A 27818-nucleotide genomic window follows, 5' to 3' on the forward strand; every position below is an offset into this window, starting at 1 on the left:
TGCATGTCTTTTCACCGATGTCCGTTTCCTACCGCATTCTTTGTGTTGGAATTTTAAACTCCGGTGGATTTACGAGGACTATGGTTCTGCTCAAAAGATCTCTGCTGGGTAAATCGAGACAGCTAGCTAGACTATCTGTCCACCCTGAGGTTTCTCTCGCACGTGTAAAACAACTTTTGAACGTACACATTCCACCAAAACAAATTCCTTCCCGAGGCCTTTTTGCAGCGGCTCCGTGCAGAGCTTAGCGTCACCCATGATGATTGCGATTGGTTTAAAGAAATGCCAATAAACCAGAGAACGTTTTTCTTCCATCCCGGAATGCTGTGTGGCGTAGCCAGACCCTCCTCTGCAGCGCTGTGGAGGAAGGTCTGGCAAAGCAAGACTATGCAAAAACTAACATAACTATTACTTTCCTGGAATAAAATCAATTCAATGTAATTTTGTAAAACATGTCACTGTAGAGATTTAAAGTGCAATGCTTTATATTTCTTCAAACAAAGAATAAACCCGCTGCTTACAGTGTTTTAGCGTTTGGGGCCAAACCATTTTGGGGAAATGCAAGCAAACAACTACAGTGGTGCTTCTTGTTTTGGTCAACAGTAATTGTAATTACTGACAGCATTCACATAACTTGTTAATTCATTCAACTCATTAATTCACTTTATATAAAGAGGAATACATACCTGACCATGTTACTGTGAAGGATCTTTGTCCACATGGTGATACTGTCATTGTCAGTTTGGCCAAAGGTAAAAAAAAAGCTATAAAACTAAAATATTAGATCGTTTGAAGTCTGACACAAGAGATAGTTATTATGATGTATGGTAGTTCACAAGTCTTTTACCACCATGATTAACTTATTTTCCCTCATATTGTCTGTTGCATCCATTGTGCTTAACGTGTAAGTACTAACTATAGTAGCAATGTAAACCTCTAATAAACACTTTGCTGCTCCTCAAATATTGTTGTGTTTGGCTGTCCATGTTACAAATAACTGTCTGACTTCCTGGAAGTCAACGATACTTCATAGTGAGTATATAATATGGATTTATTAAGAGTCCATACTGTGAAAGCGTCAGAGCAAGGCAATGGGACTCTACCACTACTGTCAGCCAGTGCTGACAAACCAACTAATTAAAATTAAATTAACGTAAATTTACGTTTATCTACATCGGATATAATTCGACCTGCAAACAAGGGGAAAAATGGTCTTCACTGCCAGCTCTGACAATTTTGTAACCAAGGGAAATTGGCCTCAAAAAAGTTAGATTCAGATCAGGCAACATACGGGGCCACATGTTGTTAACTGGGGGCCTTGCAAACACACTACATCAGACAAGTGAAGATGGCGGATGTGTTGAGTGTTCTTCGTCAGTATAACATTCAGAAAAAAGAAATCGTCGCTAAAGGAGATGAAGTTATATTTGGGGAGTTCTCCTGGCCGAAAAATGTCAAGACCAACTACATAATCTGGGGGTACGTTAGTGCTGAAATATCTATAAATCGCCTCTGAAGGCCCGCTGCTGAAGCTCATCTGTGCCTTGTGGTGCTAGTAACGGCGGAAGGCTCTCTAGCTAGCTAGATGCTAAGATGCTAACCCAACTCCTCTCCTCGCTGTTGTACTTACAACTTTAGGCACTCTTTGGTTACTATGGCATGATACTTAAGTATTTTGCCCTAAACCACGTGGACTCTTTGCTAGCTTCTATGCGTGTCAATTAATATTTTTCAAACTTTGAATGTGTTGAAAGATGTAGCTAGCTAGCTACACAGCTAAACTTGCAGTTGTGATGTGATGCTAACTAATTAGCGACGTTAGCTATCGTTGAGTTGTGTTCCCATGGAGTCAGGGTTCCTGTGTACCAAGTGGAAAGACTTGTGTTTTTAGTATCAGTCATGACTGTAAGCACTTGTGTTTACCGTGTCAAAAGCAAACTTTGCTTATGTAACGCATACCATTAGGTTGCTGTAAGGATTAGTAGGTTAGCTAACCAGATAATTGTTGAAAGTAGTTCTGTGTTAATTTGATTTCAGAACAAATGTTTCGTTACTTTAAAAAAGTAACTCAACTACTATATTTTCTATATACCTATAATTATGCACTTAAGATTAACTTAAATGTGCACTTGAGGTTTGAGTGATTTTTCTGTTTTTCTTTGCTTGTGTTTCTACCTTCAGTACTGGTAAAGAGGGCCAGCCCAAAGAGTACTATACTTTGGACTCTATCTTGTTCTTGCTCAACAATGTGCATCTCCCACATCCATCCTATGTGCGAAGAGCTGCAGTAAGTGCTCTTGAATAACTTTCAAAGTGCCTCAACCTGTCAGTGCCAGTATTATTTGAGTACAATCCAGTATTTCAGCCTCTTTTCTTGTCTTGTATGCAGAATATTTTCAGAAATGCTTTGGGGTGACATGATTGTATGTTGTTTATAGACAGAAAACATCCCTGTTGTCAGGCGACCTGATCGAAAAGGCTTGCTGTCATATCTCAATGGCGAGAGTTGTAAGTAATGTTAACGCTTCTGAGATCTATTGTGATCTCTTTCTATTGTGTGCAGAATGTTAAGAATATGTTTGTGTGTCCTTCAATATATCAGAATCAGAAAAGCTTTATTGCCAAGTACATTTTTTACACATACAATGAATTTGTTTTGGTGTTGTAGGTGCATGTCACACATTCTCTAAAATAAGTTAAACAAACAGGTTAAACAGAACAAACAATATATATATATATATATATATATATATATATATATATATATATATATACACACATACACACACACACACACACAGAATGTATTAAAAATAAGAGTAAGAATTAAGATAAAAAGAGCAGAACAGCAGATTAAGTACAGTGGCATGTAGAGCCAGAGGTGATTAACACTGTCCTGATTTCTTAATGGTTTTTATTGACTAAAACATACATTAATGACAGCATTTATGGATTAACCACTACCAGGATGAGCCAAGCTGTAGTTGATCTAATTGGTAACTTATTAAGGCAGTTTCTAATTGTGTCTTTTCACAGCTACATCAACAAGTATTGACAGAAGTGCACCTATAGAAATAGGTTTGCAAAGGCCAACACAAGGTAAGTTCACATCATATATGTCATCAAGTTTGAAGAGCTAATGCCACCTGCAGTAATAATTGATTTTTGAGTAATTGTTATTATTTAAACGTTGACTACAATTTAATGAAGTGTATCTTGCGGCTATCTTTTATCTGCTGTTTCTGCAACTGGGTCATATTTTCACAGATATTTTCTTTAAAAGGGGGGAGTATCTCAGTCAACTTGGTACGAAATCAAATGGACTTTGTGCAGTGAAATAATACCATTCTTCTGCTTTTTTTAGTCAAAAGAGCAGCGGACGAGGTATCTTCTGAAGCCAAAAAACCAAGGATTGAGGTAAACTGACATGAAATAACTTCCACTAACAATTGCTTAGTATAATCACTATACATACATCAGTGTTGCTCCGGAGCATTTACTCCCTTATCTCTATTCCATGAGCAGGATCAGTTCCAGTACATAGAGAAGCTATTACTGACGGGTGATGTTTATTAGATTAGACCAACATATTTGTAACAATGTAAAAAATAAAAGAAAAAAACAGAACTATTTTATCTAAGATGGCCTTTAAGTTTTGATTAAAGCCAATTTAATAAACACGGCTTAAATAATTTTACATCTACAAGGATTTTTGCTTATTGAAACATTTACGTGTTCCATCAGTCAGTATATATTTAGCCAAAATAAAACAGTCTTGTTTGTAAATTTAGTTATGAATGAAATGCATTTTGTTGCAGTTTAAAAAATATATAATTGTTGTGTCGCTGATCTGGTAAATCATAGGCATCAGGTATTATATCTTGTTTCATTCTGTAGTTTAATAGTGTGTACACTGTTTTCCTTTTAAGGATGAGGAGCGAGTACGTCTGGATAAGGAGCGGCTGGCTGCCCGTCTGGAGGGCCACAAAGAGGGCATCGTGCAGACTGACCAGATCAGGTATAATTGATGTTCCCCAGCTGCATTTATACATAATGTGTTTTCTATATGAAGCAATACTCTCTCCAATGTAGATTATATTTTTATTCAACCATATCAGTATTAACTGATCACCATTAATCGGATTGCTGGATGTCACCATACCAGTTCCTCGAAGCAGTGAGCTGTTCAAATGATCCTAACTTCTCTCCTCCAGATCACTGTCTGAGGCCATGTCGGTGGAGAAAATTGCGGCCATCAAAGCCAAGATTATGGCCAAGAAACGTTCCACCATCAAAACGGATCTGGATGATGACATAACCCTGAAGCAGAGAAGCTTTGTGGACGCTGAGGTGGATGTCACCAGAGATATTGTCAGCAGAGAGAGGGTCTGGAGGACCAGGACAACTATTCTCCAGAGCACTGGAAAGGTCAGAGTCCACTTCAAGCTAATGATATCTAATGTCTCTTCTGACAGCAATCAATGGTATTTCCCAAAAGGTCAGACCATTCCTTCAAATACACCTGTGTTAGATTAGCATGTGAATTTGGGGATTTTCTTTTATTCTTACCTGCACATTAGCTCAATATTGGACCTAGATTTCTGTCTTGACAGGGTCATTACACAGTTTGTAAATGAGGTTTAATGAACATGCAATGATTACACACAATATTTTATGTCTGGAAAGCATTGTTGCACTGACCTCTGTGGGATGAATGTGTCTACTGTGTTGCTCTTCCAGTCATCATTGCTAAGTTTTACTTAGCCTGGGAAAACCTTGACAGACTTCCGGCAAATTTGAGATTTGGCCAAGAGCCCATTCAAGCCCATTTCCAATTTTTCTAAATCGAGGCACCAATCACAACCGTTGAGGCGGGCTTTACACGATGACGATAGCGCAGCGACGGCACGGCAAGCAGCTTTTTGTTTACATTCAACATGACGGCCACCGAAGCACAGCAACCCGTTGATGCCGCTGTAGCTGCTACGTCACCCGATCGTTGGTCTGACTGGTTGGACTATCCAATGCGCCCAGAGGCATTTGAGCGGCGTCCGTTGGTGACGCCCCTTTTGGAAATGAGCTGTGAATGAACCTTTCCCAGACCCACTCTCAGTTACAACTGAGAAGGGTCTGGTGTCAACCAGGCTAGGTTTTACTGGCTGCATTACAGTAAAATTATGTACTTTTCTGAACTTGACTGTTCTAGCGGTACTGCAGTTTGCTTTTACCCACGTAGTCATTATATCCACATTATTGATGACTATTCATCAAAAATCTCATTGTGTAAATATTTTGTGAAAGCACCAATTGTGAACCCTACAATATCGCTGCAATATCGACATTGATGTATTTGGTCCAAAATATTATGGTATTTGATTTTCTCCATATCGCCCAGCCCTAGTATTTCATGTGCCATTTTTGTAACTATGCAGCAATGCCTTCAAAGATGGCACATCTCTCATTTGAAAATGTTTGTACTGATGTAGACTTTAACCAGATATGCTTTTTCTGATGTTGAACTATTGTGAACCCTTTGGTGTAGACTTAATGGACAGCACCGGGGCTCGCTAGAAACACATTTCAGACCACCATTTGGAGCTTAACTCGAGACCACTTTACTCTACATACCTGAGTTCGAATGCAGCTGTCCTATTTTACCGAACCTGCTGAACTCTTTGGGACAATGGCCTTGGATGTGGGGGAAACTTCTAGACAACCCAACTATGTATATACCTTGAGTGTGTAGCAAGGTGAAAGTCTCAACCACTAGATGGCAGCAATAGAATAATTTTCATCCAGTGTGTATTTACTCAAAAATATGATTTATTTTTGGGCCACTAAAGTACTTTAATGAAAAAAAGTTAATGTCCGCAACACTGCTTTAAGCTCCCATATTTAATACAAAGGCAACGTTTCAACCGTGCTGGGTCTTCTTCAGGCAAATGGTCGACACATTTGATGAAGGGATATATGTAGGCCTTACAATCAGCTGAACCACCATGTGACTTCAATTAGTTTGATTAGGTCTAAAAAGCCTAATACTGAAGTACTTTGACATGCTCATCTCAAAGCCATTATAATGTTAATTGTATGCTTAGAGAAATTATTCTGGCGATTTCCCAATCTAATGTCCACACCGAGATGGCTACATTTAAAAACCTCTTCCTCTCTGTTTTGGGCTTTCATTCTTTAAAGCTGGGCATTTCTCACACCTTAAAAGTGTGCTTGTTGAAGCATATGTTGAAACAATTGCAAAGGACAACTTTATAAATAACTTTGTGTTTTGTCCCACTGCCATGGAACATGAGGCCTATCCAAATTCCTGATTTTGTACCTCATCGGCTCCCGATCATATAAGTTTACATTCTTATTAGTAGCAAATGGGATGTGGGTGGGTAAAATAATACATAATCAATGAGGGAAAATATGAATTACATTCTCTAAAATGTGAACATAGCAGAGAGCAGCAGCAGCATTTGTAAGTGAGTTTAGCGGGAGCCTGGAACTTTGAATGTATTTCACTCTCGTTCACCAAATGATAAGAAAAGCAATCATTTTTGCAAGGGTGTTGAACTCCTCATAATCTGTATTGCTCCTCTGCAGAATTTCTCCAAGAACATCTTCGCCATCCTGCAGTCAGTGAAAGCCAGAGAAGAAGGGCGAGCACCAGAGCAGAGACCAGCACAGAACACTACTCAAGTGGTAAGAATGCCATTCTGTGTGCATTATATGTGCGGTTTTTTATATATATATATATATATATATATATATATATATATATATATATATATATATATATATATATATATATATATATATATATATATATATATATATATATTTATTTATTCCAGTTTCTTCAACTTTCCAAGAAAGTTTAACTTTGGCCAGACACCAGTAAAAGTGTGTGTGTGTGTGTGTGAGAATAGGGCATGACTTGGATAAACCAGTCAATTGCTACTTTTCCTTACACGTTCCTTTTTTCTCAAATGAATCGAGCTTGAAATTAACTGGAAGGTTGGAACAGCGGCAAGTCTATAAATGATTACTAAGGTTTTGACTAAGTGTACTGACAGGTCTGTAAAGTAATGAATTGTTTGGGTTTCTTGTTGTTTCCAGGACCCGTCCCTAAGGAACAAGCAGCCTGTCCCAGCTGCCTACAACAGATACGATCAGGAGCGGTTCAAAGGAAAAGAGGGTGAGTTTAATTTGTGCTTCTGTAGCTAATTTTAGTCTAGTCTAGAACGTTAACAAAGGTGTATGTGTGTGCGAGCCTGAACTTTGGTCAGCGGGTCAACAAAACAGATTTGAAGTACCGTGCAGCCGCTGGCTAGCTAACATTAGCTTGCTAGTTCCACCAAACATGCCTTCATGCTACACTGGTTACAGAAAATGAGTCGAACAAAGCTGTCACCCACCTGGCAATAGCAATGTGCTTTCCTACAATGTCAAAAGAGCGTGTGAATGAAACATTAAAGGACAATTCCGGCGCAAAATTAACCTAGAGGTTAATAACGGATGTGTACCCACTCTGTTGTTCTCTGGGACATGTTTTCATGATAATTGATTGTGTTTGTAGCTTGAAAGAAGCTAGCGCGGACCGCTGATTAGCTTACAACGCTACTATTCGGGGCAGAGGGAAAGTAAAAATAAATCGCTATTTTGTACCACTAAAAAGGCTCAAAATATCACCAAACTTCAACGGTAGCATAATGAGGGTCCCTACATGTTAACCTAAGCATTGAGAACTTTGTAAGTGGACAGTTCACTGAACGAAGATCTGCTGGAGCTCCGTGAAAGGGCTACGAGAGAGAGAGCTATGCCGCAACAGAGCCTGATATTTTGAGCCTTTTTAGTGGTACAAAATAGCAATTTATTTTTACTTTCCCTGTGCCCTGAATACTAGCGTTGTAAGCTAATCAGCGGTCCGCGCTAGCTTCTTTCAAGCTACAAACACAATCAATTAGCATGAAAACATGTCCCAGAGAACAACTGGTTCGTTTTGTCCTTTTTAAAGTTACATTTTTTAGGTGGTCCACCTTAACGGTCAGCTCACCTTAAGTTATTGAGCCTGTGCTGAAGTTGTCACTAACTTTGTGGCTACCTCCCTTTACTAACTTTCTTTAACCAGCAGGAAGCAAGCAAGACACAGGAACTTGCATGTCATTCTGTCTTTTAATCTGTTATTAGTCGAATTTGCCTAACCTTCACGGTTCTTCAGAGCAAAGAGACTTTTAGTTCCTTATTTAGTTCCTCAGTCTCCTTAATATCTGGGACACTTGAGTAGAAAAATACTAATAGTTGAGTGTGTTTCAGTTGCATATGTCGCTGATGTTCTACTGACCAATTAAAGATGTCAGGATACTGTGCTCCACTGACAGATGCCTTTATCTAAGACATCAGGGAATACTGTAAATACCAGCCATCTAAGGCCAGTGTGTGGCACAGCGTCCAACGCAGCTACACAGCTGCTTTCATACTGACATCAAAGCGTCTGCTCTAGGTGCAACAGTGATTATCCTTTTTGCACTACATTTGTAACAGGGATTCTACTTTTCAACAAATACATACATACAATAGGGATGACATACAAATAAAATTTGGTAGAGATAAGGTTGAAAATTTGTTTTGATTAATTGTAGGAATTGAAAGATGCAAACTTGTTACAGAATATTTGGCCATTATATATTATACACTTGTTTTGAAAATAACCCATTTTGTTCTGCCAATAATCAACAACTCTTTGTTGTTTTCTTAGAAACGGAGGGTTTCAAGATCGATACCATGGGCACCTACCACGGCATGACCCTGAAGTCAGTGACGGTAAGATAAACAAAACTCTGCTGCTAGTTTTGGAAGGTAAATTTCACTTTGGGCACATAAATACCGGTTTATAATTATTGGTACTAGTGCAGTGCCCGTTGAAAATGTGCCTGTTTGGAACGGGCCGATTACTTGGCCTGTGGTATTGCTGCTTGTAGAATTCATCAAAACCAAATTGTACCCCCAAATTACTTACAGAAGGACCCCACACCACTTAATATGCAACTCCACTGAGAGAATAATCTCCGAGATTACGTTATGTTCTGCCAGCTCACAGCAATTTAACAGCAGGAAAAGAGTCCCCTCCCCCGCCGCGGCATCTGCTGATGTGCAGGTTACCTTCCCCCCTAAACACGGACACACATACTGTATATACAGATACGTCTCGCTTTATAAGATAGATAGCCTGCCTATAAGTGGCATCACACTCTGACTGCACTTGTCTGGTTGTGCTTTGCATGTGTGTGTGTGGGATTCTGAAACGTCCTTAAATTCGGGAAATGTCGTTTGTTTATTCGAAGTACGTCAAACTTGGCACTGCACTTACACGTGCCCATAGCAAGACACCTGTCAAGTTTGAAATCCATCGGACTAACGGTTCGAGAGATATGAAATGTCGTTTGTTTATTCAAAGTAGTGCAACTTAGCATATTTTTGTGGGTCTGAGGTGTATGCCACGTTGTAGCTGCCAAAACTCCGCTGCTTTCTGTCTCTGGTCCTCAGTGTCAGAGGGGGAGTGGCCAGCGGCTAGAGCGGCAAAAGCCAATGTGTGCTTCTTTTACCTATATATTTAATCTTTTACCTATAAAAATATATCTTTTGCATTTCTAATCCAAACGTCGTCAAACTTGGCACTGCACTTACTCGTGCCCATAGCAAGACACCTGTCAAGTTTGAAATCCATCGGACTAACGGTTCGAGAGATATGCGCATAACACACACACAGACAGACAGACGTTCCTGCAATTTATAGATGGATAGAGTAGAGCTGCAAAGATTAATCGAGTAGTTGTCAACTCTCAAATTAATCGCCAACTATTTTTATAATCGATTAGTCGGTGTGAGTAATTTTTAAAGACAAAAGTAAAAATTCTTTGATTCCAGCTTCTCAGATGTGAAGTTTTTTTCTCTCCTCTGTGACAGTAAACTGAATATCTTTTGAGTTGTGGACAAAAAAAGACATTTGAAAACGTCATCTTGGGCTTTTGGGAAACACTGATCCACATTTTTCACCATTTTCTGACATTTTAGAGACCAAACAACTAATCGAATAATCGAGAAAATAAACAACAGATTAATCGACTTTGAAAATAATCATTAGTTGCAGCCCTAGTATAGAGCAGCTGCTAAAGAAAGCCTCAATATGACCTCTTTGATAATGACTGCTGTGTTTTTGAGGCAGTAAATACAAAATTGTGTGAGGAATAAAATAGAGTAAACAATCTATTTATTCTAATTCTATTTTGGTATCTTCAAGAGAATAAGATGCCATGTGAGGAAATGCCCATTTCAGCAGCTGTCGAGTTGAGACAGGAAGTGCCCCAAAGCACTGCCTGCTTCCCTTCGGCACCCATGTTAACCATAGACTGTATATAAATATGATATTAACCAATTTGGCTGTTCCACGGTCGGCTCGCAATCTAGTTTGTGGTATATTTTCTCAGTGAGCCACAAGTGAATCTGGCAAGAAAACACACTGATAATGTATTATAAAGGCTATAAATATATGATACAAATCATCTGATTCTGTACTTTTGCTTTCACTTTGACACCAAATCCTCCACCATTGTCCAGTCGGGCAGAAAAAATGTCTGAGTTCAATCTAACTCCTCCTACGCTGCTGCTGCTGTACGGAGTAGAGCAGAGTAGACATGAACTAAAAGGGTTTTATTTTTATGAAGAAAAAAAAAAAACGACTAGGGGTGGTGGGAAAGTAATGTAATCAGCATATGCCTGGATAGTGTGTAACACTGGTAACACTGACTACCGCAGCAAGCCTAAAAAAATGCATAAATCACAAAACAGAATGTTTTTTTTTTTCTTTAAGATCGTCTTTAGAGGTGCATGATTGTCTACAGTTAGCTGTAACTCTTTTAAATGGAGTTATGAGACAGTATCTCACTCAAGTAATAAGGGGAAACGCACAAAAATTTACTTTTTAAAATGTTTTCCATAAACGTATGTTGTATACGGTTTTGGTCATTTGATACATAAAAAGTTGCTAGTCCCACATTTGTTGTTGATGTATAATAATTTCAGTATTTAGTAGCTATCGTCATGTCTTCTAAAATTACTTCATTGACTACTGGTACTAATAATAATATGATATGATTTGGTACTAATATGGAAATGTTTATTGGCACTGTAACCTGTCCAGTTTTAGAGTAGCCTGTGTCTGTAAGGCAGCATATATAAAACACGTATGGTAAATCTTACATTATTACAAAAAAGAAGCCTTTGCGCCACAGTGAAACACAGCTTATTTTGTTGTAAAATATGTGTGAATGTGTAAAACTGTGTACATATACTCTCCAGTGGTTTGACTCAGACATATAAACATTGTTCATCTCTTTTGTACAAAGTTGGCAATAAAAGTAGAGCACAGTTTTTACACATTTACCGTATGCAGAATTTGCAGAGTTTCCATGTTAATTAAAGGGATGATTAATCCCTTGATGTTTATAACAGAATGAGCTGAGATATAAATCATTATTTGTATCCCACAAGGAGCTTGTAACAAGGAGAGTTTGGTGATAACTTTTTAAGTTATTGAGCCAGTCTCTCCCTGTTCATTCTGTTTGAGTTTGTCCTGCCTGCTCTCAATGTGTTGATGCATGCATTGTGTTTGTTGCTCTGCAGGTGATGCCAGTATTTAAGTAGTTCATTGGGATGAAACCCATGTGATGTTATCAGATGGCTGTACTTGCAGCTGGAATAGGACACCCGCCAGTGGTTGAATAGGAACTCATTGGATGGAGGAGTGGGCTCGATCCGGAGCTTGGCCAGGCATATTCCCACATACACATCCTCCAGATGCAGGTGGCGGATTCTCAGCGATGCGCGATAGATTTTCCTCGCTAAGTCTCCAGAGAAGACGTAACCAGTCCCAGAGCAGAAGGTGGGATACTTGTCCCCTCGGTACAGCTCAGGGGCCATGTACCACTTGCTGTTTTTGTTTCGGTTGGGTGCAAAGCCTCTCATGTTATTGCCAGTGAAGTAGTTCTTCTTAGGCTTCAGCTCTGGCCTGAGCAGATTGTAAATGAGGTACTCTGTGTTGACAAACATGTCGCTGTCCGTCTTCATGACATAGCTGGCTTGTGGGCAGTAAATTGCCACCCAGTTCATTCCCATCAATGTCTTTATGGTCAGGTTTTTGTAGGAATCCATAAAGTCCTGCTGAATTATATCGTGATACCTCCGGCTCTCTGCTTCTAGCATCCTTTGTTGTAAAAGTCCCAGCTCTCCTTCATTTTTCCCCAGCAGAAACAGCCGGATGAATCCCACATTCGGAGCCACGCTCTCGTTCCCCCATGTCTGCCGTATGGCATTTCTTGCCTCCACCTGCCGAGCCTCCGTGGCTATCAGCAACACCAAAAATGGTGCGGGTCTGCTGTCAGCACATTTGTCTGGCTCGTTGATAATATAAGTAAAAGGTCCATGAGTTATTGTGCTACTAAGATCTCTCTCTACACTTTGGCTAGTGTTGGCTGCTAAAGTGTTCAAAAACTCAAAACCTGGGTCTCCTTGACGGGAGGAGACACCCTCCTTCTCAGGGGAGCTGATGTTGGCATCAGCCTTGAAGGTCGGCTGAGGAACAATGACAAACCTCAACGTTGAATGTGGGGCACTCATGTTCCTTTTGGCTTTGGTGGTATGAAGTTTACTACCTCCGTACACCACAGGATGACCTCTCCACCGCGACATACCTGTGAGCTTAGGCAGCCACACCTGGTGGACCAGAAAGGCCAGTAGACCCAACAGTGAGAGGAGATAGAGAAATTTAGCTGTATGTGCACAACAGTGGCGTCGTCTCCACTGCATGGTTTCGGTGGGACTAATTCACGCGGACAGTCGCTTGTAGGCCAAACATTAGTAGTATCTGACTAGTCCTTGATCCCAGGAGGCAAAGTGAAGTCTATATGGTGGGTAGCTTAAGGAACTATGACCCGTTGATGATCTCTAATTTCAATGTATGTCAATCACTTGACACTCACAGACAATGTTGTTGTCTGACAAGCCAGTTGCAATGTGCGAGTCCACTCTGTCCCATGTCTTGTGATTGCCTAGGAGACAGAGTGTAGGATATATTTGAGCAACACAATAGATACAGCATGTCACATTAAAGCTGCTATACTCAATATTTGTATATTCACAACAGATAAAATGACTACATCAGTATTTCCCCTACCATTATGCTGAGGAATTATTGATTTTATTCATCCTGACAATGACTGATACATTTTAATTAAGGACAACTCAATCATATTGTGGAATTTACAAAATTCTCCAAAATTAAGAATTTACCGTGTATGCATTTGCTTAACGTTTATCTTACTTATTGGCTGTCATGTAATTAAAATGTGTACCATGTAGTTTTATGACTCTAATCTTTAGCTTTGTTTTTGTTACCATCTCTGGTGTCAGGATCAGTAAAGAAAATGAAAGAAAGTTGAGAGATGGTACTCTCACTTTCTCTGGAGACAGATGGTGGAGACTTCATCATGACGAGTCCGATTTCAGATTAAATACAGCTTTATTCAATATTGCACACAACACAACATTGAAGGAGATAACCATGTGTACACACAAGATGCATGTACCCAGAGTGTCTCTTCTTTTGTCTGTTATTCTCCTATGCCAACATCTGGATCGGATCCAGCTTCTCACGCATAAGACTCCATAACATCATTCTGAACTTTTACCTAGATTCTTTCAATAACACATTACGAAATATGAAAATACATTTGGTTTGATTATATCACCTATCAATAGTGATTGTATTATGAAGCTGGGCTTCTGGATTGAGTACTTCCCTTTCCCCTTTTTCATATGAAATTTGTTTCATGTAGTATAATGGTTTCATATAGAATATATTTTAAATAGCAAATTTAGTTAGTGAATTAAGCTTGAATATTAACACAAATTTCATTTTTCTTCCCCCTTTGACTCATTCCTGCACTAGTCTTGTGGCTCCACAGATGACGAACAACATAATGCTAAAATACTAGTTTAAAAACTTTTTACACACTGCCATATAAGAAAACTCCTAAAGGTGCACATTTTTAGTACTCAGTGGAGTAGTGTTTGCACAGCAGGCTAATGTAGAACAAAATAAACTCTGTATACTTTTCTTACTTTCAGATCTTGTTTACTGAACTTTAGGAATATCTTATGTTGTTTTCAGGACAAGAATAAACAGAATATGTTCTGCTTCTATCAACTTAACTTTCGCTTGCTCTTGAACAGCATCCAGATGAGGAAAGGTTAAAGAAAGAACAGTCTGTTTGCGTGCTGCTAGCAACCTGAAGTGGAGTGTGGTCTCCCAGTTTTATACTGAATTACACACTACCCTCTTAAAGGACCCCACCAAGACAAAGAGTGGTTTGTGAGAGCTCACAGCAACACTGAAAAGACTTCGGTTAGCTCTCTTGCATTCTTGCATGTGTTATCAGAAATAGAGATGGCGTTTCCTTTTTTTGAAGGCACACCCTTCACATCCTGTACGGTACACAATAACTGCTCATTTAATTAGCAGCAAGAATTATTTCTTCACCGTAGTGTTGTGTTGATGCACATTTGCAGCATGAACTCACCCGTTTTTATTTAAGTACTTGTCTCTTTTGGGCATCCATTGCTTCTGAATGTGATGAATTACAATCCTCACACTCGTCACTCTCTTGGTCACTGCTCCTACTGTGCCCTTAGCCAAATTACAATCACATACAGATTGGGCTCGACTCATATATTTTCTCTACGACGACGACAATGTGACAAATCATCCTCTTCTTTTAACCCAACCCACATGTGGCTGTTACTCAGAAAGATGTGCAAATGTAGTCCTCATCCAGGAATTTGGAGCTATCTACCACATGCGTGCAAAGGCAGAACATGTATTAGAGCGCCAGTGTTGCAGTCTCTCCATTTGCCTTGGCGCATTGTCCCAAGAGGCTTGATGCTAACAGTGCTGCTGCCTTTGGCCAAAGGGAGTAGAGAGTCGGTGGTTGACAGTTAGCTGCAGCCCGGGGTCCTTTCCCTGCCCTCGCTTGTCGTGTTGTGTATATTAAAGCAGCAGTGCATAGATGGGGATCATCTCTGGATGGTGCACAAGCCTTCCTCTGTTTTTTCTTCTATTACTGTGCTGGTCCTTGTTTCCTCTCGCTCTTCCTGTTTGATTCAAATGCTGTTGTATTAACATCCCTCCCCCCATGTGCCGCTTTCCTTTTTTGTTTCTGCTTTCCTCTTCTCACCCTCCTCATTCAGCAGCCCCTCACACTCCCCTCTGTGCTGTCATCGTGTTGTCTGTGAGAGGGCTAGAGTGGTGAAAGCAGCAGGGTAGGTTAAGATGAACAAGATGTAGCGCTGTGAGTTGTGCGTTCGTTCGGAAAGACCTCTCCAGTCTTGGTGGCAGTACGCTCTCCCAACACGTCATGCCGTCTCTGCTGCTGTTGCTGCCTGCTCTGTTAAGGGAGGGGGGGGGGGATGGGTTGGGCTGCTGACCTATTTGTATTCACACCCACTCTCCAGAAAGAGGAATCATCTCAATTTATCGTACTGTGAAGGAAGAGGTGAGGGGAGAGAAGCCTTCATGTCGGCACTTCCACAAATCTTAAAGGTTTGCGGATTGCCTAATATGATTTAAAGATGTAAACTGTCAGGTTACAGCTTATTTTTTGCAATGATGGACAGTGCAACTCAAAAGCCGGTTTAGTCCCAGTCTTTAGCCTGCCAGTCTCTTGTATTGGATGATAATTGAATACAAATTATAACAATGATGTTTCCTCTACGCTCATTCAGCCGTGGTGGTCAGCAGTTTTAATTTAACCACAGTATGACCGGGGCAATACTCTCTTCCTAAGGAGGGTAGGGGAAGTTGTTTTCATTGGCAGTCATGATCTCTTTAGATGCACTCTGCCCACCTTTTATCAGACTTAAATTGAATCTCTTTATAAACTGACGGTTAGACTAAGCTCTGTCAGCAGACATACTGGTATTTGCTGGGAGCTATATTCTTTAAGCGGCCAAAAAATGGATACAGTATGGCTGTATAAAATAAAAACTTTATATAAATTGCAATACTTTAAATGCTGTAATGTGGAGCAGAGCATATCTGCAGACAAGCTTTGATTGGCAGGGATGGACTGACCTGGCATCAGTTGACCGGATGGGGATGAGGCTTACTAGCTCCTTTTATACAATTTTATTTGCTAATGCTGGATAGTCTAAATGATTATGAGCTAATTGATTTATACATTTCTACTGAGGAAACATGAATGCTTGAATAATGTATTTCAAGGGACTTCTTGAGCGTGCTAACAAGCTGCGTGCAGGTCTCTTCTTACATGTGTAACAGTTTAAAGCTTTGCTTTTTGTTTTGTTTTTTTGCAATATCATGACCCAAACTGAAATGTTTTTACACTTTTAAAGGTTGTTAAAAATATATTAATTATAATGTATCAATCATATGAAGCATTAACAACATCTTACCATTACCACTATAAAATAGTGAAACATGAAAATTTTGTTCCAATTCCCCATTTAATTTTTTTTTTAAACTATATCAATTAATGATGTGATAATTAGCCAGGCCTTTCAGTTCTTTAAGAAAAGAAATTGGTCAAAATGATGTCCATTACAATAAAGAATTTTGCTTAAATACACAAAAGGTTAAAATTAAAATTTTAAATACAATATAATTTATTTTGATTACATAACGACAAACTGAAAGGGTATTGGTCTTACTTTCCATTGATTGCCATTGGTCTGGCATGTTGAACACTCGGAATTCAAGTATAATGCACATTAACTTTCACTGATGGGTTCAGCTTATGGTCTTTTGAAAGAAGAAGTAGCAGTAGAAATGATTCACTACGCTGGACAACCAGTTTGTCACTGACTGGTTGGTCTCACCGTAGCAAGGGCGATAGACGGCCACAGACGCTCTGCAGTGGCACAACAGCTGATCAATTTGTGTTGAAACGATTGGTCGACTAATCGATTAGTCAACCAAAAATGATTTGCTAACAAATTTGATTTATCGTCTAAGTAATTTAAGAAGTAAAAATGCTAAATATTTGTTCCAGCTTCTTAAAGCTTTAGTGCGTAACTTTTGATATTAATGAACGTCCGTTACATTCAAGCCATTGCCAAATAAGTTGCTACAAAGCTAATTAAGACTATCAGCTCCCAACAACTTTCTGTAATTCTCAGTATGGCTATGTTCAGAAGATTGTGTCGTCCGGTGACTTTCCTGCGCAGAAGCTCGAGTGAAGATAATTACCTCTTTTGAATAGTCCATCGTGTTTTTTTAATCCTCCGTGTCTTCTTTGGCTACTAACAATTGCGTGGGGGAGGGGTGGGGGCGTGTGCTCGATCACGGAAGGCTGTATCATCTGGACGCACCGACAGTGTTGTTGTCATTACTTAGAATTCCTCATGGGGGCAACAGAAACTATGCACTATAGCTTGAAATGTGATTTGCTGCTTTTCTCTGTTTTGCATTACTGTTAGTCTCACATTGCCAGACCTTGCTCCACACGGCGAGGGACATCCGGCGCCAGTGATTATCGAGTAAATGAACTATTGTCGATCCAGACTACATTGTTGTAAACTGAGTATCTTTAGCGTTTTTGACTCGATCACACAACAAAAGCAATTTGAAGGCTTCACAAAGCTCTGGGAAATTTTAATGGGTAGTTTTCGCAATCTCCACAAGGTCTGCATGTTTCTGTCGCTCCTCTGTCAGTGTGAGCTCCAGCCTGCGGGAATGTCACTAGATAATGGATTACTGCTAGACTGTGACCCCTAGTGTTGCCCCCTTTAAAGCCTTTGTTTTCCAAGGAGAATTCTATTAACATGACAAAGAGGGTAACAGCATTTCTTCTTTTCCCAAAACACAACTTTTTTCTTAATCTACATTTTATTCTCAAACTTTATACTCATGTGTCTCAACGTCTTATTGGTTGTTGTTGAGCAGTCTTAGGTCTTTGGATTTACATGCACAACAACACACAGAGCAACAATTTTGTTGCTGCAACGTTTACATGGTTAAAGGCATAGTACGTTTTATTAATATGACCCTTGGGTGTTGTGTTTTCCAGGAAGGAGCATCTGCTCGGAAGGCCCAGACTCCAGCGCTGCAGCCTGTCCCTCGTCCAGGTTGGTTAGATTCAAAATATCTACGTCTTTCATGCATATGTCTGCTGCTTACAATGTTTTTGTTAAGGTTGCATAATGCTAATTTGTTTTAATACCTGCCTGTATTGGAATGTACAAGTTATTCTTCTTTAAAGATTTTTTGGGAACTTTCAAAAAGTTGTTTTCTTATAGAATAGCCTTGGTAGCAGAGAGGGTTGTTAGCAACTACAGAGTCCCACAAAAACTTTGAATTGTTTGGCATTAAACAAAAAAGATGTGTATGGTGAAAGATTGTAGCCCACCAAGTTTGGCTGCGTGATATGGCCAAAAAATACAATCTTGTCGTTTTGTTTTTCAAACTTGGACCAACTGTGTATCAATTTCTTTTCCTGCAAAATGCCGAAATACTAATTTTAGGACTTAATGTGCATGACAGTTAAGAATAACAACAGACTTGGACCACTAGAGATGATGGTGAGAGGGCAGATAATTTTGCTTTTTCAGTCTGTCACTTTTGTAGATGCAACTGTTACATTCACTATGAGAAATCCTGAGCTAGCTAATGCTTCTACTGACACAAATACAATACATTTTTTTGTTTTTTTCAAAATGTTATGCAACATCCCAAGCTCCCATCATCTTATTTATTCATGCATTCATTTTTATTCTGAAAGAGCAGGAAACATCCCTCTCCTGGATAAAGAAACTACAGTATATATTGTAACAAAGTAGCTTTTCTACCTATGTGACGTTTCACAGAATTTTTTAACGGTTAAAACATTTTTAAATCTCTGTTCCCTCCAAAATGTGTTTTAGAAATCTAGAAAAGGGTCTTATCATAGCACCCTCACTTACTGTCATTATCATCTGTAACCTTGACCTGACGGACATGGGGCTGGTTGTGAAGTCCAGTCTGTCCTAGCTGTCAGTAAATGTCGAGCAGCTGTCTGCATGTGTCATTTGGACCCACAGCTTCTGCAGGGACAGAGGGGGAAAATGCCACGTTATCCTACCAAACAATCCAACACACTTTTCGGACACTAGTAGCTGTTACATTTCAGTTTTTGTAGCTTCAGGGGATTTCCTTTGTACATTAGCTTCTATCTATAAGATTTCCATATTAGAGTGCGGATCGGGCCGCATTTTTCTGTCCAAGCCCGGTCCGTGTCCGACAGAGCAGTAACCGAGCCCGGCCCGCATTAAGATATTTATGTCCGAGCCCGACACAGTTAAAATCTCATTTTGTTCTTATACTAATGACACATGTACGTTTGTAGGAAGGCATTCGGAAATGTCAACACATCAGCGCACATGGGGCAACAAGCGTACGTTAACACAGGCGCGCACCTACATAATAAGCTTTTTTAAATTTAAAATGTTCAATGCCTTATCACGCTGATGTGACCGAGCCCGACCCGAACAGCATTTATAAATATCTGCCCCGGCCCTGCCCGTCGGGTACCGACGGGTCCCAATGGGTCCCAATGGGCTCGGTTTGGGTATCCATCCTCTAGTTCATATAAACTGTAATTAGACAAGGCAGGATGGTGCATTTTTAAACAACAGCTTCAAAATCATTTTGATGCTACACTGTCTTGTAAAAGGAAGAATGGTCCCTCTGTCATTTCCACTCTGTGCCCCAAAAGCCCATTCTCCCACTAAAAACCTAAACTGGATTATATTTTATGGAGAAAATGTTTTCTGGTTTTACCTCTACTACTCTACTGTCCTCTGACTGTTCTGTCTCGACTTTTGGTGGTTTACAGAGTTTCCTGTTGGACAGAAAGCTTTTCTTGTGGCTAAAGTGGTTACTGCTCAGGCTGTATAGCTGCTGTCAGCTAGTTAGCTCAGTATAGCCTTGCTGCCTGAACTTGGAGCGCCGAGCACCTGGGGAGTGTTGATGTTACACAGCTAGCACAGAAGCCTTGGACCTCTGAGAGAAGGTGGTTTTCAGGCCCAGGGTGAGGAGGGGGGGGGGGGGGTTCACCAATCAGCAGCCTCCACGGACAACATGGCAGACGCGATGAGACCGAGGAGAACACGGAGAAAGCTGAGAAGAGAGTGAGCAAAAGTCTCAGACTGGCTTTTTTTTAGTCATTGGCTGGCCATGCTTCCGCTTTTGCTCCCAGTTTTTGTAATATCAACTTGTGCCACATATGACCATACCATCGAAAATATGCACATGCTTTCTGGATCAAACTGCCTCTGTAAAAGGGACATTTGTTTGGGGAGAAGAATCACATGTCTGTTTTACTCCTCAGCTAATACGGGCCCAAGATGCTCCTCTGCAGCTTTTTTTTCCCTTGCAGAATATGTAAGAGCACAACAAAGCATCAACAGTCTGTGTGTTGTAAGTGATGACTGGTTGACTGTGACACATTTGTCCTACAGCAATGATATTAATGATATAAATAGAGGAGTTCAACTTGATAGACGAAGAATATTTAAAGAAAGGAATGCAGGAGTTCACCTCTTGGAGATTAAATGGTCTACATGTGCCCTCACGGTCTTTCATTTCTTTGATTTTATTTGAGCTTTTTATGTGAGCCATTTGCAGTAAATAATTTCACGGAATCATTCAGTTATGCAGCCAGCTGAAGCATATCATATTTGTACTAGTTATTGCAATTATTATTTAGTAGTTAGTGGAGCCCTTTAGCCCAACCCCTGATACTTAATGTTGGTGGAAAAACCGACCTGTAACAGTAGAAAAGCAAAGCAGTTCCATTTAGGATCATTTGTATCATCATTTTTGCCTCTCTGAGAAATGGAGCTTTGAATGTCTGCCCAAACCTGATTGGGACCAACCCGACCTGTCGGGCTCAGGCTGGGCTGTAATTTCTCTAAATGTTCCCAGTCTTGAATTGCGTCGGGTTTGTGCAAATTTCCCTGTTTTTTTAATTTTATTTTTTAAATCGGGCTCAGGGCCCAAAACTGGTTCAGGCTCAGGTGGGGTTTAAACAGAAGCTATGTGGGTTCTTCGGGTCCAGTCATAGCTCTACTGTGAAATGTAATGCGCTCTACAAATGTGTTTATGTGTACATACATTCTTCTTGTCTTTTTCCCTCTAGTTTCACAAGCCAGACCTCCACCGAATCAGAAGAAAGGTACATTGCTCTTACTCAGTTTAAATACAGTATACTGTGATGTTATATAATGTGAACCAACATAGGCTTTCTGTTCTGTCATATAACTGCCTTTTATTTGACTGTCTATGCAACACAACAGTTTTTTTTTTTTTGTTTTTTTTTTTAACAATACCTTTTTATCATGACTTTCTCGACAGGGTCCCGGACACCAATCGTCATCATCCCTGCTGCCACCACCTCACTCATCACAATGCTCAATGCTAAGGATCTCCTGCAGGATCTAAAGTAAGTATACTGTTGCTTGTTTTATCTTTGTGTCTATTTTCTTTTAATCTGCTCACTGCTACACTTTGAAGCACTAGGAATGAACATGTTTTATTTTTACATTTTAAATGGGTACAGAAAGTTGTAGAGTCGCACTGTTGTTTTTTGTTTTTTTTTACTGTTTTTTTAAGTCATGAGGCTTCCGCCACTGTCAGGGAATACACACTATTATTTGTATAAAATGGTGAACAGAATTTGGCCCAAAATTAATCTCTGTGGCACATCCATCCTTTTTTTTTTCTCCAAAGTCCTCAGCATTAAGTTGGAACATTTAGAGACTAAAACTTGAGTAATGTCTTAACAGGGTGGTCATGGTTGGCTACTTCGTAATTATATAACTAACTGCATGAGAAGATGCTGGTGATGCATCACCGCCCAGATGGAAAAGACTGATAACACATTTAACACTATTCATTGTAAACTTTGATGGAATAAGGGATGGCAAAGGATGAACGTCCAGGTTTTAATGTAACAGTGATATAATCAGGGCTGCAAAAGATCTACTAATTCTAATACAAATCTAATTAAACCCATTATCTATGCTTGGAATGAACTGTGATATAGCAGCTATGATGAGGTTTAAGCCCAGAGGAGAAGAAATGGTAGGTAATACTGTTGGCTTGTGTGGCCGGGAATGAATTATGTTTGGAAAGCTAATCTAAACGCATAGACATCACATATTTTCTTTGGCTTTTAGTGATATTACATAATGACAGCTCAATTTAACTTATAACTCCTGTTTAGGGATACACGGATATGAAAATGTTGTCCGATACATGATTTTATTATTGCTGTTATGACCATTTACCAATATGAGTTTCTATGATAATCATTAAATAATTGCCAATATATTGTGCATCACTACTCATGTTAGACTGACAAAAGGACAATGAACACACATACGTATTTGCATATTACACTTGACCCGTTTCCAAAAAGTTGCTGTAAATGTAGAAATTGCTGTAATTAACCATAACAGTGCAACAATCTGTTACATCTAACGTGATATACAGCCAGTCTGTCAATCTCTCTACATTATACAAACCAAGCTAACAAAAGAAAACGACCCTGGAAATAATCCTGAGGCCTGTACTACAAATCAAGATCAACATGCCCTGGATTTCTTTCAGTTACCCAGCTTCACTAACTCTAACAACCGCGGTCCCGCTGTGTCACGACGGTGGTTATCAACTTGTTCAGTCAGCTCAGGGTTTCCCAATCCAGTGGCACGTGCGTTCACATAAAAGAGCCGGTGTTTGCACAGCACGACCAATCGCAAACATTTACCAGAGCCGCATATTTTACATAAGAAGAGCAAACTATAATTCTACATAAATATGAAGAACGCAGACACGGTTTTACCGGCAAAACGCAATACAGTCACTGCTTCCTAAAACAGGAGGAAAGCTGGCAAAAAAATAGCCGACGCTGTAGATGCGTAAATCACAACTCTTTCACTTCCTCATCAGTCAGGCACAAGATCTGACCATAATTACACCTGTGCTTTCCATAAACTGTCGTTGCTTTAGCCTATTATTTCAGTTGCAATCCTGGCAGTGGTAAGCGAACGTGAGAGCAAATAAAAAATATAAAAACATAATTCAAACCGATGTGCGCATTGGCAACACACGGCTCAACAAGCCGACAAATAGCCTATATGTAATTCCCTGCGCTGAAAATCTATATCTTTCATAAAAAAATACCCATCAGGGAATGTTAATGGGGTTGTCAGTCTCTAAGTGTTTTAACTTTTCTGAGCGCACCTCTCTCTCTCTCCGCGCACCGAGCTCCAGCTGATCTAAGAACGGTGACGCCGTTATCAATCGAGTATTGATTGGTCAGTAGGCGGTGCTTTTACACCAGTTGATCTCTAATCTCCAACATAACCTACTCCCGACCAGGTTAGGTGTTCAGCATAAGTTACCACGGCGATTGAACCCGGTAACAACTGATCCACCGTCGTGATACAGAAAACCCTGGGTTTCATATCTTTCTTTGTTGTTCTATAACATTTAATAAGCAGCAATCAAAGTTTCTGGTTTTCAGCCATATGATGGGAGTTTCAACACTCCAAAACGTGACATCACCTTCAAATCAGTGAGAAGAGCAACAGGAAAAGGGACAAGCAGAAAACTCCAAAATCAAAACACCAAAGTTGGAACCAAAGCTGATTGAGAAATTAGATTTTCAGTGCCATGTAAGCAAATGTGTAGCTTCTATAAAACACTGTAAATGAGATAAAGTAGTAGTATTCCTTTTGTTTGTACCACACCAGGTTTGTCACACCAGAAGAGAAGAAAAAGCAGGGTATCCAACGCGACAATGAGGTTCTGCTTCAGAGGCGCAAAGACCAGATCCAGCCCGGTGGCACAACACTAAGTGTCACTGTGCCGTACCGTATCATTGATCAGCCACTCAAACTGGCTCCACAGGACTGGTAAGCATTCCATTAATGTTTTGCATGTAAATTACAGTTTCATTCATTTGACGTTTTTTCATTTGTTCTTCATTTTGTCTGTATTTTCATTATGTTTACACATTCGTAATAGAAGAGTAATGCCTTACATCCTGTCGACATGGTGGCACTTTGGTGTGTGTTGCACCAGGGTTGCCAACACCTCAGTCTTGCCTCATTATATTACAAAGAGCATTAAATCTAGCTGCTAACAACACAGTTCAAAGATGCCTAATGTCACATTAAACATTAAACCTTGGTATCATATTAAGCAGCATTCCAGCACCATTAATATTACCTGGTGGCAGATGACTTAGTTTCATGTTAAATATGTGATTCTGTATTTTGTATCCAACTGTTACACATAATGTTTCTTCACAACAACTACAACCAGTGATTGTGTGCTCCTGCAGGGATCGAGTGGTGGCCGTGTTTGTGCAGGGTCCTGCCTGGCAGTTTAAAGGCTGGCCGTGGCTGCTGCCTGATGGCTCTCCTGTCGACATTTTCGCTAAAAGTGAGTAAAACAGATTAGAGAAAATAATATAATTCTGCTTGTTTCCGCTCCTCCAGTTTGATGATTTTCAGTGTTTCTCTGATATGGTAGTTAGGGGATAGGGGGTGGCAGTAGCTCAGTCAGTAGGGAGTTGGGTTGGGAACCGGAGGGTTGCTGGTTCAAGTCCCCATACGGACCAGAGTATGGTGGTGGACTGGTAGCTGGAGAGGTGCCAGTTCACCTCCAAGGTGCTCTTGAGCAAGGCACCGAACCCCCAACTGCTCAGGGTGCCTTTCCATGGGCAGCTCCCTCACTCTGACATCTCTCCATTAGTGCATGTATAGGTACTGAGCATGTGTGTGTAATTCAGGCCTGTGTGTAAATGTGTATAATAATAATAATAATAATAATAATAATAATAATAATAACAGAGTGAAAAACATTGTAATTTCCCCTTGTGGGATTAATAAAGTTTTAAAGATTATAAAGATTAATTTTTTGTAAAATTATATGATGTTACCTTGGACTCGATGTAAATGTGATTAAAACTTTTTGCCATTTTCTGACATTTGTATACAGCAAACAATTAATCGATAAATCAAAAAAAAAAGTTTGAAGTTGTAAAAAAGAGAACATTTTTGTTCAAACTTTACCGACTGGATTTGAAAGTTCTGTGTTGTAGTTTAACCTAGCTGGCAATATCTGCTGTTGTGATGTCAAGTCAACAAACTTGAAATCTCTGATTTCTTGCACTGTAATCAGATGAAAAACATAATTTAATAAAAATCTTAAATACAGACACCGATCTTTATAGCTAACAATAGTCTGTTTATTGTTGGCGTTACTGTCCAAATGCAAATGTAATAGCTATAGCTGTAATAGATAGCGGTTTTGTAAATAGCATTTTGATGACTGTAATTTCAACATGCAGCATGTTCCACATGATCGCCTGTTTTTGTTGTTGTTGCAAGGGTGGTTAAAAATCCTTTCACACATTACAGTGTTATTACGCCGGTTTTGAAGGCTGCTTGTTTCCTTCTGCCCTCAAACCAAATTCATCCATAGACATGTGTGCATACATGTTTCCCCTCCAGTTCGAGCCTTTCATTTGAAGTATGATGAGGCAAAGATAGACCCCAACGTGCAGAAGTGGGATGTGACCGTCCTGGAGCTGAGCCGCCACAGGCGCCATTTGGACCGGCCCGTCTTCCTGCGCTTTTGGGAAACCCTCGACAGGTCTGTCTTCATTCTTGTGCACGTCTATTTATACCCACAGGGCTCCAGACTAACTTTTTTCACTTTCAACTGAAAATTTTAGGGGCGCAACCAGAAAATGTAGGGGCACACACAATCAACATGCTAACCAAATATTCACATTCTACTAATTTCCACTGTATTACTAATAAATACTTAATATATATAATATATTGGATGCAGAAATTACAATGTGCTGTTTCAAATTCAGTGTCACATTTTATTGTGCACTTTTGAAGATGCAACATAGAAGGTAAACCGACAGCACCATCGCTGTCATGACAGTACAAATATTAAAATAAATATACCATATATACATTCAGAATGCAACTGCGCTGCAACATTCGCAGTTCATGGAGTTCGTCTCCTTAGAGTACCTCAACCAGCTGAATTCTGACATCCGACTGTGACACTGTAGACTCTGGCACAAGCACACTAGCCGCAGGTCGGAAGAACGAGTCAATAACTGGCTTGCTCATTGTTCAGACGCACAGGGCAGGTTGTGATATCTGTCTCCTTCCCACAGACAGACGTTTACGCTCGCTCGGTTATCTCTAGGAGCCTCCCCCTCCACACATTAGCCACTTACAGTGGCCATTCCCTATCCTTCTCACACTCATTGGCCTGCCACAGATTCCGGATTCATTGACGCGCCCCTTCCACGTTTAACGTCGTGTTAAAAGGGGCAAATTTACTGGTCGCACATGTGCGACTGGATGTAAAATACACTCAAATTTTGTTTGTACCGAGAGTCATTTTCATGTTTCTCTCTGAGCTGAATTCACAATTTTTTTTCTGTATTATTGAGAGAGAAAATATGAAAATCTCCTCTCCCTCAGACCCCATTATCTGGGAATGGTCGCAGTCTGGAGCCCTGACCCATCTATCTGTTTGTTTGTTTCCTGTGCTACTGTTTCCTGTTATTGTCAGTAATACTTATACAACAGTAGTGACATGAAGACATTGGCATTGCACAAACTCACCCTTCTTCCCTTCTCTTCCTCTTTTCTCAGATACATGGTGAAACACAAATCTCACCTCAGGTTCTGAGCCCAGATCACAGCGTCCATCTCCGAAAATCCTACAAATGATTTATTTGACCCTCCAACTCTCCTTGGTCCACCTCTTGCAGACGTAGCCCCTCTCGTTCCGAGCTGCCATCCCATCTTCTAACACGATACCCATTGTAACAGGAGAAGCAGGACACATTTTCCAGCGGATTCCTCGAGGACTCCTAATGAAATGTGCTGGATATGTTGTTTTGGACACTGGAGAGGAGATATAGGGGATTTTTGTTTTTGTTGTAATTATTTTCCAATGTTTTCATAAAGTAAAAAAAAAAATGTTTTATATAAAAAGGGCAACATACTGTGGAAACAATTTAAATGCGGTATTAAGCCAGATAATGGGGTCTGAGGGAGAGGAGATTTTCATTTTTTCTCTCTCAATAATACAGAAAAAAAATTGTGAATTCAGCTCAGAGAGAAACATGAAAATGACTCTCGGTACAAACAAAACGGCCACTGACTTTGAGGAAACAGACTTCCTTTACACTTTTTCTTTTGTTTTGGGTGTTTGTGGTCTGAATGTACATATATGATATGATGAAACCTGTCCGATCCAAAGCTCTTTGAGCAGAGAGAAGGACACAGGTAAGTGATTTGTTAATACTACTCTGCTCTGGCTCAGTGAGATGATCTCCGTCAATATAGCACATCTCTTGGTCATGCAATGACCTGGTTAAAGTAGTTTTCCTTTTTGTTGGAGTTGTGCTAGAGATGAGAAATGAGAAAAGTGTTGCTTTAAGTCGTCACATGAAAATAGACAATAAAGCCTCAGAGAAACAAATATGTGTACAGCCTATTGTAGATCATTAGTGTTCACTTTATTAATATTCGTTTCCCTGTAGTCTCATTACGTGCGTGCGTGTGTGTGTGTCAGTTTGTGTCATAAGTAGGGTGATTGGACGATCTGGCATCACGGCTGGTGTGATCCCAGGTTGTCTCGTGTTTAGGTTTTATTTGAA

General features: G+C 39.9%; 2 protein-coding genes across 2 annotated transcripts; one reads left to right on the forward strand and one right to left on the reverse strand.

Moving 5' to 3' along the window:
* The first annotated feature begins 1262 nt into the window (after positions 1–1262).
* Positions 1263–27644, forward strand: cdc73 (cell division cycle 73, Paf1/RNA polymerase II complex component, homolog (S. cerevisiae)). The gene is made up of 17 exons (XM_031294392.2): positions 1263–1479; positions 2182–2287; positions 2439–2508; positions 3037–3099; positions 3365–3417; positions 3930–4018; positions 4215–4428; positions 6604–6702; positions 7120–7198; positions 8759–8823; positions 18141–18198; positions 21249–21284; positions 21464–21551; positions 23866–24027; positions 24459–24559; positions 25633–25774; positions 26806–27644. Exons 1-17 carry the CDS (start codon positions 1349–1351, stop codon positions 26840–26842), a joined length of 1593 nt encoding a protein of 530 aa, XP_031150252.2. The 5' UTR covers positions 1263–1348; the 3' UTR covers positions 26843–27644.
* LOC116046155 (beta-1,3-galactosyltransferase 2-like) lies at positions 10725–15508 on the reverse strand. The gene is made up of 2 exons (XM_031294403.2): positions 14637–15508; positions 10725–13106 (listed from the first exon to the last, which is right to left on the reverse strand). The coding sequence occupies exon 2, from the start codon at positions 12862–12864 to the stop codon at positions 11590–11592; it is 1275 nt and encodes a 424-aa protein (XP_031150263.1). The 5' UTR covers positions 12865–13106; positions 14637–15508; the 3' UTR covers positions 10725–11589.
* Positions 27645–27818: the final 174 nt, after the last annotated feature.

Source organism: Sander lucioperca, chromosome 9 (assembly GCF_008315115.2).
Source record: "Sander lucioperca isolate FBNREF2018 chromosome 9, SLUC_FBN_1.2, whole genome shotgun sequence".
NCBI classification, from domain to species: domain Eukaryota; kingdom Metazoa; phylum Chordata; class Actinopteri; order Perciformes; family Percidae; genus Sander; species Sander lucioperca.